This window comes from Mesoplodon densirostris, chromosome 18, assembly GCF_025265405.1.
Source record: "Mesoplodon densirostris isolate mMesDen1 chromosome 18, mMesDen1 primary haplotype, whole genome shotgun sequence".
In the NCBI taxonomy this organism is placed as follows: domain Eukaryota; kingdom Metazoa; phylum Chordata; class Mammalia; order Artiodactyla; family Ziphiidae; genus Mesoplodon; species Mesoplodon densirostris.
In genome coordinates, this window is record NC_082678.1 from 1,879,579 (window position 1) to 1,896,664 (window position 17,086).

General features: G+C 57.8%; 1 protein-coding gene across 3 annotated transcripts; it reads right to left on the minus strand.

The window, feature by feature from the left end:
• Nucleotides 1-243: 243 nt before the first annotated feature.
• PDK2 (pyruvate dehydrogenase kinase 2) lies at nt 244-16,675 on the minus strand. Of its 3 annotated transcripts, none has more exons than XM_060080528.1 (11): nt 16,655-16,675; nt 14,308-14,449; nt 7,217-7,288; nt 6,684-6,868; nt 6,134-6,223; nt 5,852-5,929; nt 3,164-3,240; nt 2,975-3,073; nt 2,695-2,802; nt 1,914-2,027; nt 244-1,320 (listed from the first exon to the last, which is right to left on the minus strand). In XM_060080528.1, the coding sequence occupies exons 2-11, from the start codon at nt 14,373-14,375 to the stop codon at nt 1,180-1,182; spliced, it is 1,032 nt and encodes a 343-aa protein (XP_059936511.1). In that variant the 5' UTR covers nt 14,376-14,449; nt 16,655-16,675; the 3' UTR covers nt 244-1,179. The 3 variants fall into 3 exon arrangements, with proteins under 3 accessions (XP_059936511.1, XP_059936510.1, XP_059936509.1); XM_060080527.1 differs by lacking the exon at nt 16,655-16,675 and adding an exon at nt 16,273-16,517; XM_060080526.1 differs by lacking the exons at nt 14,308-14,449; nt 16,655-16,675 and adding an exon at nt 16,273-16,348.
• Nucleotides 16,676-17,086: the final 411 nt, after the last annotated feature.

The window sequence follows — 17,086 nt, forward strand, 5'->3', positions numbered from 1 at the left end:
CTGTCTGCCCCAGCTGGGGGCTGGGCTGGGCCCCGCATGTGGGAGGCCACAGTTCTGTCCTTGGGTGCTGCACTGTCAAGCGCTCTGAATGGACAGCTGTGGCCGCTGTTATACTCGGCACGCGCTGAACCATGTCCTGAGCTGGGATCAGGTGCCCCGAGCGCGTCATGTGTTGGTCACGGGGGCTGCACTCTGTATGCGTTTATACGTGAGGATCTCCCTCCCCCAGGAAAGCAGCGGGGCTGCAGGGTCATTCGATCTCCTCTTTACTGTGGATGTCACCGTCACCATCACAGCCACTGGGAGGAGCACACAACTTTAACCCCCTGTGTGCTAAGGGAAAGGGTGGGTGCATTCGGGGCTATAACACTAGCTATGTACACACAACATTCTAGGGAGAAAGCCACCCCAAGCACATGTGGGCACAGTGGGCATTGGGGTCTGGAGCTCAGGGGGGGGACCGCGTGTGGCAGGCAGGTGTATGCAGGTGAGCACATGCAGGGGAAGGGCTCTGGAGGTGACAGAAACATTGCTGGGGCCACCTGCAGCCTTCAAGCAGCTGGTTGGATGGCCAAGCTCTGGGCCCTCCCAGGTTCCTCGGCTTTAGGGGTGAGCCCCAGGTGAGAAACCCCTCCCTCCTGACTTTGACCTTAAACTCAGAGTGGAGGAAGAGACTGTAGGACCAGGTCCCCAACCAGGGATCCCCTCCCACTATGCCAGATGTGGCGGGTACCTGGCCCCTTCCTAACACTGACACCAGACCAGGGCCAGGGTACTGGCACGGGCCAAGGGAGTAAGGCAAGCAGGGGTGTCCACTTGGAAGGCCAGGGCTGTGGAAGGCAGTGAGGGGGACCTAGGACCCCCAGCAGAGAAGTGGCAGCTCTGGGCTCAGAGAGGAAGAATGCCGTGGAAACGTATCTCTGGGACACACTATCAGGGTGGAGACATCCCCCAGTTCTCAGGCATTGCCCACAGAGACTGGACCCAGGGAGATCACATAGGAGATTGGCACTTAGGAGCCACCAGAGACCGGTCACCGCAGTGATTTCCACAGAAACAAGAAGCTGGTCATCAGGGAGAGCCTCCTCCAACCTGGGGTGGGGACAGGGAGGGTCACCATGGTGGCCGGATCCAAAGACAACAGTCCATCCTCTTGGGTGCAGACGAGTGGGGTGGCCTCTAGCTGACCCGGTACGTGGACGTGTTCTTAGGCTCCGTGCTGGGCACACACCAATCACCGGCCTCCTGGATGGTCTGGTAGTGGCGCCAGGCTGACTTGTTGTAGACGGGCAGGCGTTCCACCGAGTCCGTGGACAGGGCCTGCAGGGCATCAGGGTCAGCCTCTCCCGCTTCCCTGCGCCTTGCCCACTCCTCGGCAGACCAGCCTTGCCCACTCCTCGGCAGACCAGCCTTGCCCCGGCACGCCCTGGTGGCCACTGACGGTGGCCCACATGTTAGCCCAGCCAAGTGCCAGACGCTGGCTGAGATGAGTAACCCAGAAAGACCCATGAGAGGGCCTGTCCCTTCTGTGGCTTGCTCCTGCCCATTCAAGGCTGTTCACTTAAAGGTCAGGGAGGGATAGGAAGGACGCTAGGCTCTGTGACCCTGAACAAGGTCACCAGCTCCGGGCCTCAGTCTCCCCTGAGCTGAATCAGGAGTTCTCTGTGGTCCCTCCCTTTCCTTCTGAGTCTAGCAAGTCAAGGGTTCCCAGAACAGGGTCTTACTCATGCAAACCACGGACTCCGTGAAATTGCCTGCCAACTTAGGAGTGCCTGGTGGCTGGGAACTATAGCTTTGCTCTGATTCTCAGTCTGGAATCAGGAAAAGATTGGAGGGATGGAAAAGAAACCTAATAACAGGCCCGACCTATCAGCAAACTCCCCCAGCCAGACTCTGCAGGCAGGGGCCCTCACCTTGAGATAGATGACAGCGTCCGTCCCAAAGCCCTCCATGGAGAAGAGCTGCAGGTCCCCCTGGAAGTACTTGGCATACAGGCGGGAAATAGGGAGCCCATACCCGAAGCCAGCCTGCAAGGGGGTGAGAAGGGAGCGTGATGAGACACTGGCCCTGGGCTTCCTGGAACTGCAGGGACCCGATGTGCTGAGTGAGGAGGGCCAAGCTGGGGTCGTGCACGGGGACTCCCAGAACTGGGGTGGGGAGGGGACATGAGAAAGGGACAGCTCTGAGACAAGATGGGGACCGTGGGATAAAGGACATCGGTCTGGCAGAGGGAGGAAGGCTGCGGAGCATGGGGCGGGTGGGGAGCAGCAAGCAGGGCAGGGAGAGGGTCTCGGGACTGGTAGCCAGGGGTCTGGGCAGGTCACGGGGCACCTCTGTCTCAATTTCCCACACCCAGCTCTGCCTACTCTGCTGGGAATGGACAGGGAGGTGTTGGTAAGCTGAACAACTCCAAGAGAGAGGTAGTTACTTGTGGAGAGAGAGAGGGGAAGGGAGAGTTGAGGAACAGTGACAGACAGACACCCACAGGTAGGTAGGTAGGTACAGGCTGGGAGAGACAGGAGGAGCAGGGAGGCCCAGACTCAGACTCACACAGGGCCACACAAGGACGGAGGGACCATGGGAGGTAGGGAAGCGGGAGATGGCCAACAGTGACAATTTGATAAGAAGAGACCAGAAGACCGACAGGCCTTCTTCAGGAGGCCAGTGGGGGGAGCCAGAGTGAAGCCATCTCACCAGTGGGGTTCCGCCGGTGCCAGGCTGAGGCGTGGGGGCCGTGGAGTACATGTAGCTGAAGAGCCGCTCAATCTTCCTCAAGGGAACACCTCCACCTCGGTCACTCATCTGGGGGACGTGGGACACGTCAGGGTCTCCAGACCTCAGTTTTCTCCACACCCCACCCCTGACCTTCTCAGATCTTCCTCCCCCCACCAGGGGCTCCCCTGAGCCCATCTCCTGGCAGGAGGGAAGTCTCCAGACCACTGCTCTCTGGCCCCCAAAGTCAAGGGTCACGTACTTTGATGGAAAGGTCTTCCTCGCCCAAGGCCACCATGACCTTGAGAGGTGGGAGCGTGAGGCTGCATTCGTGGCTTTCCACAGTCGCTCGCATGGCATTCTGTGGTGGCAAAGGGGTGAGACTCAGTGAGGGCAACCCAGACCTCACCACTCCCACCCCCCACAAAGGACCGCCCCCCAGCCTCCTCACCTTGAAGAGTTCAAAAAGCATGTGGTAGAGGTGGGAGGGGACATAGACCATGTGAATTGGCTGTTTGGAGTTGGATGCTGCCAGGGAAGTCCAAACCAAAGGTCAGGAAATTGTCAAGAGGTCACCGTTCAGCATTCATTCACCGGCATCCAGCACCCAGCACTCAACCACCAACCACTGTCCATCCGTCGTCCATCCGTCTGCTCATGTGCTCATCCATCGAGCCATTCATCCAGTGTCCATTCATCCATCTGTCTCCCTGTGTAATATCCATCCATTACACAGTGTCTGTCTGTCCGTCCAGCCAGCCATCCGTTATCCATCCATTCATCAGTCATATCCATTCAATACCTATTTGTCTCTCTACCTACCCATTCAGTGTCCATCCAACCATCCAACTGTCCCTCAGTCTATGCATCTGTTCCAACACCTATCTTTCCCATCTATCCATTCATGCAAAGTACAGATCCATCCTTCCATTCATCCACTGTTTATCTACCCATCTATCCATCATGCATCCACCCAGATAATATGTCTATCCTAAATGTAGCCTACTAGCATTCACCCTGATAACAGAATCCCCTGTAGCGCTTTTTCACCCAGAGGAGAGGGGAGGGGGCTGCCCAGGTGATTTGGACACAAGCGTCCCACTTCCCAAGAATCACTCTATCCTGGAGCATTTTCTTGGTTTTAGAGACTGAATGTCTCTTCCTGGTGCCTGGCACAGAGCTTTGTATGTAGCAGAAGCTCGGTAAGTGTGCAGTGGATCCATGAAGGAAGGAAACTCAGGCCCTGTGCTGGGCAGTGGAGACATAAAGTTGAATGAAGTTCAATCCTACCCTCTCAGAGATTCACGTCTAGACAGAGAAACACACAACTGACTTTCACATCAGGTGCTGTACCCAGAGCTGCGTGCTAGGCCCTGGGCTCGACCCCAGGGATCCTGAAGTAAAGCAGCCTGTCTCTGCCCTCTGGTTTCTGCCAAGTAATTCAAACAGTGCAATTTAGAGGTACACCTGGGGCAGGCGGTGCCTAACGCTTCCTGGGAGGTCCGGGAAGGCTTTTCAGAGGAGGTGGACTTGAACCGGGTCTTAAGGCAAGACTAGGATGTGGGCACAGAGGCATGAACACCTCAGGTTTCTGGCCCACAGGCCAGGGTGGCTGAGGAGCAGGTGGGTGCAGGGGAGGGTAGAGGCCCTGATCCTCCTCACCCCTCCACCTCCGAGGTATTTATCCAGTTCACCCCCTTCTTTTCCTCTCTGCTGCCTTCCCGTCCCCTTGCCTGAATCTGCAATGACCTCCTAACTGGTCTTCCTGTGTCCTCTCCTGCCTCCTCCAACCTCTAAATATCTTTTTTTTCTTTAATATTTACTTGGTTGCACTGGGTCTTAGTTGTGGCAGGTGGGCTCCTTAGTTGCGGCTCACTGGCTCCTTAGTTGTGGCATGTGAACTCTTACTTGTGGCATGCATGTGGGATCTAGTTCCCTGACCAGGGATCGAACCTGGGCCCCCTGCATTGGGAGCACGGAGGCTTAACCATTGCGCCGCCAGGGAAGTCCCCTCCAGATATCTTTAGAATGTGACTCAGATCCTGTCATCACCGTGCTTCAAACCTCCAGTGGCTTTCTGCTGCTCTCAAAATCCCAGCTCCTATCTGTGGTCCACTGGCCCTGCATGCCATGGGTGGGAGAGATCCCACCCATCACCCCTTTAATCTCCTAACCCCACCACACTGGTCCTTCTGGTCCTTGACTACCCCATCCAAAGCAGGACCCTTGTAGCCATCCTCTTGTATCCGTTATTCCCTTTCTTCCTTTAGTAATACATGCCTCCCTCCCCCAAAGTTTTGACTAGCACGTGACTACCCAGCTAGAGACTAAATTCCCAGCCTCCCTTGCAGCTGGGAGACTTAGGAAAGTGCTATGTTCAGCTCTTGGGCCCTGCCTTCCACATCCTCTTTCCCTTTCTCCAGGCTGGAACTGAGACATGAGGGTGGGTAGCCAGCTTTAATTTTTATTTATTTATTTATTTTTTCTTGCAGTACGCGGGCCTCTCACTGTTGTGGCCTCTCCCGTTGTGGAGCACAGGCTCCGGACGCGCAGGCTCAGCGGCCATGGCTCACGGGCCCAGCCGCTCTGTGGCATGTGGGATCTTCCTGGACCGGGGCACGAACCCGTGTCCCCTGCATCGGCAGGCGGACTCTCAACCACTGCGCCAGCAGGGAAGCCCGGGTAGCCAGCTTTAACCATTATACCCCAGGGGCTGGGGAGAGGGAAATCTCTCTCTCAACTTAAACCAGTTTTTGGATTTGGGGAAGACAGCCAAACTCATATCCCATCTAATACACGCTCCTATCCTTCACTGTCACACTACCCCACTGTGTTTCCTTCCTGTCACTTATCATGACCTGAAGTTACCTTGTTTGTTATTTGTTCATTGGTTAAAGGTCCCATTCCCCAACCTCCCCAGTACCGAGAGTGTAAGCTCCGTGGGAACGGGGACCTCGCCTGCTGTGTTTACTGCTTAATAAATATTTACCAGATAGATTAATAATAATAATACAATAATAGCCCTGCTTCTCCCTCATCCAGGTAACAGCTCCTTTCCTGAGTCCCACCTCACTTTCCTCTCCCATGTGCCCAGCCCTTAGACAGACAGGCAGGCAGACACACAGCCTCACTCCCTCACCATTGATCTCCTGGATCTCCAGGTCAGGTGAGGCCATGTAATACTTGTCACACAGGAGCTTGGCCATGTCGTAGGCATCTGAGAGAAGAGAGGGGTCATCAGGGAATGGGGTGACCTCCCCCCAGCAGGCAGTCCTCTTGGCACCAACACTGGGCTTCACCAACACTGAACCCATGGGGACGTGGCCCCCACCCACTGGGGAATGGGTCACCGTCTAGCCAGGTAAGATTGCGGGGGTCACTGGGGCTCCTCTGTGGGCCAGGCATGGTGGGGACACCTCACCTTTCACCACCTCGGAGACGCTGCAGTTGGGGTCGATGCTGCCGATGTGTTTGGGGTGCGCCGGGTTGGTGCTGCCCTCAAAGATCAGGGCTGCGGGCGGGAAGGGAGGGCGCGGTTAGCGGGGCTCCCTCTCCCCCCGGTTCTCCAGTGCTCCACCTCTACTTCGGACACTTCTGACCCGGATGCCGCACCCCCTCCCCACCCCCCTACCCTCTCTCCCCTGACCCCTGGCCCCTCCAACCCTGGCTCAGGCCAGTCTTGGACCTCTGTAGGCCTGAAGCATTCTTCTCAGAAGTTTCATCCCCATACATTCTACATTATATTTATTCTTCTGTTTTGCTATACATTTAAAAATAATTTTTACCTTCTTGTGTAATTAATGACTGGCTACGATTTCTCAACAATCACAGTCAATACTCCTGGAGTCAGAAACACTAGACAACAACCTGTGTCCTAACATAACGAGACTTTTATGAATACCACGTAAAGAGGCGACACAGTTTTGCATCCTGTACACATCTGAACAGTGAACGGCCCTGCGCTCGCTCACTGTGCTGGTTGATGAGCATGCGGATGGAGATGCGGCTGAGGTAGAAGCGGTCCAGGAAGTACTGGATGTTCTGGTTGGAGACGGGGTCGTCGCCGTAGGCGTCCTTGTACTCCAGCACGCCCTGCGCCATGGTGGGCACCACGTCATTGTGGCGGTTCCGGATGGTGACCAGGGTGTCGGTGAACCTGCGATGGGGGTAGATGTTGGCCCTCACCCCGCCCCAGCCCTGGGACAGCCCTCAGACTCTCCCCGCTTCTCTCCACAGTGCCTTCACCCACTCGACTCTCCCCAGTCCACTCCTCCGGAAGCCCACCCCAAATCTCCCACCGCCTGCCTGACAGCCTGGGAGCTCCACAGGGGCGGGACCTGGGCCCCCCCATCAGACTCAGGGCACACCAAGGGTCGGGGGCTGTCTGCCCCCTCAGACTGGACACCCCTGGGGGTGGGGGCATTTCCTTCATCCTGCTGGCACTTCTGCCCCCGGGGCTGTGGCCCACACCTGCCCTCCCGCCCCCAGCCAGGGCCTCACTCACTGGCTCAGGGTCCGATGGTCCTCAGGGTCCTTGTCCAGGAACTCCATGATGTCCAGGAGACTCTGGACGTACCTGTGTGTGGGAGGGGGCAGGGGACGCCTCAGCCCCAGGCCGGGCCCGGCACACCTGACTCTGCGGACCCTACTTCCGTCCCGCGCCTCCAGTGGGCGCCGCCCAGAGCTGGGCCGCGTGGGTTCAGAAGCTGCGTCCAAAGTTCTCTCACTCCGCTCCCTCCGCGTGTGAGGCTCCCCAACGACACCACGAGTTATGCAAGAAAGTCTCTAACTTGTTGGTTCCTAGAGCGCCTTTGCTTGATATCCCAGAAGAGCAGCCCTCAAAGGGGGTTGGTGACCACCCCACCCCCAAGTCTCCCGGATTAGCAGACTGAGGCCCAGACCGGGGAGGGGGCCTTGCCCGAGACCAGCAGTGAGAGCAGCCTGGGGCAAGGCACTTAGCTCCCCAGGGCCCGTCATGGAAGCAGATCTTAGTGTTTGTCCCGCAGGGTTGTTGCTGCATCCCACGGGCGCAGGAGGCAGAGCGGCCAGCCCAGAGCTCTCACGGAGCAGGGCTTCAGGGAGGAGGAGGACAGCCTCATACTCCCGAGTCCAGGCACCAGGAGCTGTGCAGTCTCCTAGGGAACTGGATTTTAAATGGTGGGTGGGAAGCACTCGGGGTGGGGTGGGCATGCCCAGCTCTGACACTGGGTAGGGCTGGAGCCCACGGAGAGCCTGAAGGGACCCGGGCTGCCCAGATGGTGCCAACCTGGAGCCACTGTCCCCCCGCCCCTACTGCGAGGCGGGACGCCACTGCTTCCCTGCTAACACCTCAGCCCGCAACAGCCCATTCTCCTGGGGAAGGCAGAGAGCTGAGCCTCTCTCCAGCAGAAACACTTCCAGCCGTCAGGAAGGAGGGGCCACCGAGAGCTCTGACGGTGGGTGCCTAACAGTCTCTCTAGAAGAGGCCCCCACCACAGTCGGAAGCATTCCTAGGTACACAGGGCTTTGACCCTGACAGGTAAGACCGGCAGTAATTAGCCCCATTTCACAGTCTCCTCAACTGAGGCCTGAAGCAGTTCCACAGCTGGGAGGTCGCATAGTGAGACGGGCCTCCAGCGCTCCTGCCACCATACAGTGTTGGCCGCTCAAAACGCTCGGCCCGTGGGGCCCGCGGTTCCCTCTGCCTGGAACGCCCCGCCCCCTCCACCCACTAGCTGCTACTCGTCCCTCTGTTGCTTAGAGAGTAGAGAAGAGGGCAAAAGAGCTAGCTCTGAAGCTGGCTCTGCCGAGTTCCAGGCTGGCTTTTTCCACTTTGAGCTGCGTGGCTCTGGGTAAGTCACGGAACCTCTCTGGGCCCGAGTTTCCTCCTCAGAAAAGGGACGGTTTTGTACCTACTGCTGTCGCTGCTTTTGGGTGAGAATTAAACGTGATGATTAACACAGCGCCTGGCACACAGCGAGCGCTCTCTAAATGTTTGCTCTTGTTCCGAACAGTGGTTCAGACACTGTCAGCAGCTGAGTGCACCCTCGGAGTGCTCCTCCTGGCTGTACTGGGCAAAGACTCTGAATCACACCATGTTTGAATCTGTCATGCTCTGGACGGCCACCGATGGCAGGAATGGGGCCGTGCTCGCCCTGCTGCGCCTGCCTGCCCTCCCCACCCAGGGCCCGGCATGACGCCTGGCAAGAGGTGGCGCAGTCACTGGTAGGGGGAGCCGACAGAGCAGAGGAGATCGGATCCCCCTCGGCACCCCCGCAGCCCCGGCAGACAGTCAGAGCGGCCCTCCTTCGGCCTCACCACGGGCTCCCTGGAGAGTAAGAACAGACGACACTTACCCAGTGACCGTTAGAGCTCACAGTCTACACAGGGTCTCTTATCTCCCAGCAGCCTTCATGAGCATGTGGTATTTCCCCCCTTTTGCAGACAAGGAAACCAGCTCAGAGAGGGCAGGTAATATGCCCCAGGCCACACAGTAAGCATTCGCACTGGGATTCCAACCCAGGTCTGTCTGATGCCAAGTCTACACCACATGGCCAAGTACTCACTGTCTACACTGGTCCTAACAGTGATGCTGATGGTGAAGGTGGCCCAGCATTTACTGGCACCGGCCTTGTGCCAGGGCTCTGCTCTGTGTTCCCCTACTTTAACCTCCACAATGACCCTGTGCTGGGCGGGGGGTGTGCTACCGCTAGACCCATTTTACAGATGAGGAAGTTAACATGCAGAGCTGGGATCCTCTCTCACAGGCCTGTGTCACTCCAAATCCCTCATTCCTTGACCGTACCCAGAAGAAAGCTTCATGCTCGTGTGATTCTTAGAGGGAGTGGGGATTTGGGAGGAGAACCGGCAAATATGCAATGGTGGGGACCAGCTGAGGGGTGGGGGCCCTGGAACCCCTTCCCAAGACCCTGGGGGCAAGCAGAGAGAGCCAGGGGCCCCTGACCAGCTTGGCCAGGAGCGGGGGCAAGGGTAGGATGAGAGCTCTGGCTGCGGGCCCCGCCCCCCTGTGGCTGCCTAATGAACCATAGAGGGCGCTGTCACGTGGCCAATGAAGTAGAACAAAGGGCACCAGGATGGACTGGCAGCAAGCAGCGCCTGGCCGGCCGGCAGGGCTCTGGGGAGAGCTGTAGCCTCAGGCCGCAGCCTCCTGACTGTGAAGCAGGGTTTAGAATCCCCGCCTGCCTCCCTCGCAGGGCCACTCCTTCAGGGGAATGTCCTGAGTGCGCTCTTGGAAGGAAGAGGAGAGGATGACAAAGATTCCCCCAAGGGAACCTGGACCCCGGCCTGAAGCCCCCCAAGGGCCTGGCAGACCAGACTCACCCTTGGGCCAGATCTTGGTCCTACAAAGGGAAAGACGCTGGGGAAGGAGTGACGCTGGCTCCTGGGCTGCCCACCCCCGAGGGCCAGAGCAAGAGCTGGGCTTAGACACAGGCGGTTTGGACCAGTGGTGCAATGACAGATGCACGACCTAGGGCGCAACCTGGGCTTGGCACAGCCAGCAGCGGGGCCAATGGGACGCCCTAGGGAAGGCCTGGCCTGCCAACCTCAACAGTAAGCAAGGCCGCCCAGGACTTCCTGGGTGAGATCTGGAGCTTCCTTCCCCTCCCCTCCACCGAGGTAATGGGGAAGCCCCACACCCTGCCTTCTGGGGCTTTCTAGCCATTCCAGAGCCCTGGATTTAGGAGCTGGGAGGACTGGAAAACGGGGAGCGAGACAGCGTGTGCGCGTGTGTGCGTGCGTGTGCGTGCGTGTGTGCGCGTGAGTATGCGTGGGTGTTGGAACGAGTGCCTGGCAGCTGGAGAGGAGGCGTGTGCAGCCTTGCGTCGGGGCAGAGGAGTGGGAAGCGGGTGTGGGTCTGGGCGCCTGCGGGTGTGCGCGCACCACGCACTAGTGTCCACAGCCGCTGGGGACCAGGGGTGTGAACAGGCAAAGGCCCTGTGAGGAGGGGAGAGGGCGCAGACGTGTCCTCCATCTCTCTGGAAGCTGCCTGTGGAGGGGCAGTGGGCACGGCGCTGAGCCAGGCCGACCTGGGTCCCATGGCTGGCGGTGCCACTCAGGTTCCCGTGTGTGAAGTGGGCTTCGTAGCAGCAGGCGCGGATTAGAGGAGATGCTGGTGGCCGGTCTCTGCTCTGATTACGTAAGTGGTGGCTGAGGGATTCAATGGCAGGGCTTGGCCCTGGGCGCCCGGAACCTGTGAGGCGGTCATTCTTTTCAAGGACAAGGCCTGGGTTTGGGGTCTGCACACCTTTTGCTGATGCAGCGGAAGTTCACAAGAAGGTGCTGGTGATACCCCCTGCCATCCACTTCCCTGCACCCCTGCAAAGGCTCTACTGGTGACAGGAGTGACTCGCTGTCATGCTTCTACTCTGCAATAATCACTCAACCCTCCATTTTCTCGAAGTACATCCCCACCGACTGCACGCCCTTCCTCAGGCTGTCTTTCTCTCCTGAGAGGAGGCAAGGTTGCCCCTCTGTGCCCCCACAGTACTAGCCATCAAACAATCTCTGTAAAGGAAATCTACTCTCCCACTGACTTGCTCTGTGAGCTTAGAAATCTCTGACTCCTGGTCACTGTCCCAGAATGCAGTTCTCTCCCTTCCCTTCGAGAACGCAGTCTCCAGATCACACAGCCTGGGCTGGAATCCTGGCTCTACCAACTATTACCTGAATGAGCCCAGACAAGTTTCTTACTCTCTGAACCTCAGTTTCCTCATCTACAAAATGGGGATAATAACAAGGCCGACTTCATCAGGTTGTTGTGAAGTTAAGTGAGTTAATACGTGGACACGCTTAGAACAGCTCCTGACGGCCAGCAGGCCCCCCAGGCATGTCTGCTTCTGTCATCGTCATCACTATTATTACTACACTGTGAAGAGGACCTCCGCCACAGCACATCATCTTTGTCCTGGAGGTGCTCTCGCCAGAAGCTCGCAGACATCACTCACGCTTAGAGAGTTCCGTGTACCTTCACATCCAGCAGTGGCATCTGACCCTTAGAAACAGAACGGATCCCCATTTTACAGATGAGGAAGCCGAGGCTCAGAGGGGCCATGTGGTTGGCCAAACATTAAGTGTCTAGCAAGCAGCAAAGCCAAGCCTCAGAGTCAGGCATGCCGGCGCCACACCCAGGGCTTTCCTCTACCTTCCAGTCACTTCCAAAACCAGTTCCCACGACACCGAGTCTGTCCGGTTGAAATAATACATCAGGTTTGTTTAGAGCCAGGACTTCTCCACTTGCCCACAGTGACCCCTGCCTGGAACCTTTCCCAGCTGAATAGAAACTCCATTAGCTGCTGCCACAGATTAACTAGTACCTCTGCTCCTACCGAGGGCAGGTGCTCAGGCCTTGTCCATTTCCAAAGGGGAGGTTTTGTTCCTCACTCAACAGACTCTGAGGCTAGTGGGCCTCTTGCCAGGCTCTCTGATAGGTCGTCCCCCTCCTCTCCTGCAAACTCTCCCCACCTCCGCCGCCTCCATCATCCAAGCTGGCAAGGGGGTTCCCCTGGATAGGGAGGTCTGCCCTCTCCCACAGGCAGCCGCCTCAGAGAGTCCTTCCTTCCCTCAGACCACAGCCTCTCTTGCTGCAGCTGATGCCCATCCTCTGGAAACAGTCTCAGCAGGCGGTCTCTTCAGTGTGTCAGCACACTGGAGCAATACCTTGGCCTGCCCCCCTCTAAGTGGGTCATGCACTGGGAAGTATTCCCTTTCGTCTAACTTCACTCCCTTCTGCTGTTGCTGGACATGACTTCCCAGCTTCGAGGGAAGAATAACGTCAGGCCAAGCCCCCCACACGTGTAACGGAGTTTCAGGAAGGGACTCTCTGGGCCTCGGCGGCATCGCGGGCAGTTCAGCAGCTCCCTGCCCTCCCTCCCCACATCCCCTGACTCTTCTAGGAACATGGTGTCCAGGGAGGGGCCTGAGAAGCCTTGTCCCGGCGTCAGGGACCAGCTGGAGAGGCAGCCAGGTCACTCAGCTGGACAGAGCTGGAGGAGGGCTAGGGACAACAGATGGCACCTTCCGTCCCTCCCCATGCCTTCCACACTGCCTGGTGGCAGGAAATGCCAGTTGGCTCAGAGGTCTTGGACCTCTAAGGGACAGGGCCCAGTGAGGGGTGACCTTGTTGGGCTACATGCAAATCAGGCTCCGCCCTCTGTCCCCCATCCCCCTTCACCGCTTGCACTCACAGCACTACACCCACCAGCGAGTGCTCAGATGCCCTGGCCGGGCCCTCTCCAGCCTCTGCACCTTTGCACAAGCAGTTCCTTTGGCCTGGAACACCCTTCCCTCCCTTCTAGGTCAGGGTTCAGTTAGGCGCCTTGTCAGGCCCAGTGACACGTCACCTCCTCTCTGCGTCCACTTCAACGTCCCCACAACGTTCTGGTTCAGCTGAAATTCACTGTGCACAGAACACGTGCCTGGTCCCTCCTTACCTTACCCTCATTTAATTAGAGTAAGTCATGCATATGCATATTCATGCATAGAAAAAAGCTGGAGGGGCATCAAGAAAGGGCACTTACAAAACCTTAACAGTGTTTGCTTAAGGGGTGGAGTGGTGCTTGGCATTCCCTTTTATCTACTTTTCTGTGTTCTCCAAATGTCAACGTGAACACGTCATACTTCTGCAACAAGGGGAAAGAACCCAAATCAATGTTACTTTAAAATAATACTTTGCTTTTCATTTAAATAAAGTTAACTTTTCAGCAGCTTACTGCTCCTGCCACTATGTAGCTCTTAGTTGGCCCTCTTGTACTCTCCCCTGTGTGATCACAGGCTCCCTGAGGGCAGCTGCTGCCTGTTTAACCTCACACGGCCCTGGGCTCGAAGTAGGTGTGGATGCCGCGAATCCAAAAGGAAACCACAGCCATACCCCACCTGCCACAGCCAGAAGCAAGGGCAGAAGATTTCTGCACACATGCCACTGAAGATCAACCATGATTACGCATTTACATACCCAGTTACACAGCAAATTCTTGTTCCTTCTTCATGTGACTGGCCTCTGGCTAATGTCATTCAGTTACTTATCCCTGGACAGAATTTTTGAGTAAACTTTACTGGGGATTTCTCTCTGCTACTGCTGCTCTGTGCAATAAACTTTTGGTCTTTGCCCATCCAAAGCTCTTTGGAGTTGGTACTGTGCCATCATTGCGTCTATTCGAGTGTTTTCCAACATCCAAAACACGCTGACTTGTTTGGATTATATAATTTGAAGATTAGCTTCTTCCTGTTTCTGCTTCCCAAAAAGTTGCCTCAGGTAAATACTATCCAACAGGGGCTAGATTTTCAGGACCAGGGCTGGTGGCAAATGCTGACAATAGCCTGATTTGGGTTTTTGGCTGTGAAAATGATGATTTCCTAGGCGGATCCTGTGTTTCCAGAGAATGGAGGGTGGTGAGTATAGGGCTGTCCCATAGACATGGAAGCTGAGCTTGATCTGAGTCCCTGCTCTGGCCTAAGATTCCCACTTGACCGTAGGAACTCCCCTACCTCTCGGAGTCCCTGTGCCTCTCCTCTTTCCCCACCTCCCTCAAGGTTCCTGGGAGCAGGGGGCATCTGACAATGGGGTGGGAGGTGCGGGGACCTATTCAGGGGTCTCACCAGCTCTGTACCAGCTGCACCGAGGGTGTGCTCAGCACCCGGTCGGGAAGCAGGTTGATCTCTTTCATGATGTTGGCCAGGCGCACAGGCAACTCCTGCCTGAGGAAGGTGAATGAGGTTTTCTCACAGGCATTGCTGGACCCTGGTGGGAGAGGGAAGGGTGAGCTCACAGAGTTACAAAGCACTGGAGCCAGAGGACATCTTGGGGGGCACGGGGTCAGGTCACTAAATCCTTCATTTCCTGAGGGTTCAGAAGAGAAGAGATGGAGGCATGGGACAAGGAGCCTTTCCTGACCCCTGCACTGACCACCACACCACCCAGCCTAACCCTTAGGGAGGCTACGTCCTCTCCCTGCCCCCAGCTGAACCCTGCTTGCCTTCAACCACAGGGAAAAGGGACATCCTGGGCCCACTGGGAGCTGCCTCCAGCCCAAGTTATCTCACTTCTTCTCTTTCTTTCCCTCCTAGTAGATACTCACTTTGGGGGGGTTGATCCAGGTGGGCGAAGGGCCTGGGAAATCCATCCCTACCTTGGGATGAGCTCCCCCTGGCTGAGGGGAGCTATGCTCGGACCACCGCAGCTGCAGGGTCCCGGCATCATCTCTGGCCCAGCTGGTCTTTATGCCCATTGTAGAGCTGCCCTGTGTTAATGCCTGCCCACCTGTGAGGTAGACGGGGCCTGAGAACTGGGGCCCAGATACTTTGATCCTGGGTGTGGCTTGAAAATGAAGAGGGAGTAGGGGACTGAATGACGCCATGGCCTGGAGCCAGGAGACCCGGGTTCTAAGTCCAGGTTCTGCTTTTAACCGTCGTCCAGTGCATGTCACCATCCTTCTGGAGGTCTGTTTCCCTCACTGAACTCCAAGTGGGGGACCAAACTCTACTGGGAGCCCCTCCCTGCTGTGGCAGTTCTGTTAACTGGGGTCCAGTCTGGACTGGACAGATGCTGGGGGCTGGGAGTGGGCTCAGGAGGCCTTCCTACATGGGGGGGGTGGAGGGGGGCCGGCGGAACAGGTGCCCTGTGTCCCGGCTGCCGCCTCCCCGCCCCGTCCCATCAGTGACACAGCTGTAACCTGAGCCAGGCCCTGTCTCCTCAACGCCTGAGAGACCTGGGCAACCCCTCTTCATCTCCAGCTGGCACCACGGAAATTCCGTGGGAACAGACAAGGTCCACACAATGCCTGTTTCAGTCCCCGCGTTGGCACAGCCTTGCCACCCCCAGAACACTAATGGTAGGCGACCCTGGCCCAGGAACCCAGGGGGCAGCCAAGGATGGGTACAAGCTACCTGACTCCATCTCATGGTGCCCCGGACCCCTGCCCAGCTGGGGTAAGACGGCCAGGCCACAGCAGGTTTGATCTGCAAGTGTCCTTGCCCTCTAGGACAGCCGGGAGCCAGCTCCTTCAGTGGGCGGAGGTGTACCGGCCAGGGCCTCTCTCCTGTTGACTCATCTGAAAGAGCCCCCTCCCCCAAACGACCCCTCCACGCCCACCCCTGCGCAGGTCTCCTTCCAGATGGCTGCACCTCCCGGTGCTGCCCTGTTACTCCCACGAGCATCCTCCTCATTTCCTCTCTGACCTTCACTTTTAGAGTCGCCAGGACAGCCCCCGTAGCCCTCCAGTGCCTGGTTACACCCTCCTGCTCCGACAGCACCGCCTCCCTGCCCCTTCCTCTCCAAGACCCCTCACAAAGCCCGGGAAGACATCTTGGACCCTTCCTTCTCAGTGCCCCCGCCTCCCGCTAACAGCTCAGGCTCTTCAGTCACGGTGCCCTTAACTCTTTCAAGCCCGGCGGCCGGCCCCTGCCTCCCCGTTAACCCTTTCCTGTCTGGACCCCTGCAAGCAAACCTTCCCTGTCCCTCGGCCTCCCTTACCCTCCTTGTTCATCCTTCCGGGCCAGGACTCCTTCACTCCACCCCCACCCCCCGCGGGCCCTCGCTGCCAGCCGCCTCCCGCCCACTTGTACCGAAGTCCAGAAACTGCTTCATGGAGAGCGGGGACGGGGAGAACTTGCTGAAGTGCTCGATGTACTTGGGCGCCCCTGCCAGGGACGCATTCTTCAGCAGCGCGCGGAGCCAGCGCATGGCGGCGGCGGCCGCGCCTCGGGCTCGAGCTCCGGTCCCCGCGCGGGCAGCGCTGGCGTTCCGTTCGGCCCAGGTGGGCCCAGCGCCGCAGCAGCCGCCTACTCCCCACCCTGGCCCTGGTGGGGCTCCGAATCCCGGCCAATCGGCTCGTCGCGGCGCCCCGACGTTGCCAATGACGGCTCACAAACAACTCCCGGAGAGCCAGTAGCCTCTCGCCCCGGCACGTGGCTGCCCCTGGGCCCACCCCCTTAACCCGTTGTTTACCTGGAGCGGCCTGGTGTTTTCGAGAGGCCGCGCCGAGAGCCCGCCTCCCGGGCGTCACCACGCGCTCTCCTCTTCCACGCCCAGCCCGGGTTAACCCCTCCCTCCCCAGAGGCCCGCTATTCCCTTTCCTCTTACACTCCTTCCTTTCCCCGCTCCCTCCCTGAATCTCCTTCACTTGCCTTCCCTGAGATTGTCCGGGTAGCTTTCAACGCATTCCTTTCCTCCCCAAGGGGTCTGATTCACCTGTCCCGCATTCCACACACCTGCTGTCCCTCAGGGGGTCTGGTGGGTTTCCAGTCCTGATGAGTGACCCAGACTGTGAATGTTTGCTAACTTCGGGTTCGGGATGCAAGCCCACGCTAAACCTCATACAGATGTGCAACCCACCCACTTCCACAAATATCCAAGCGCTCAGGAAAAGGCGGCATTTTG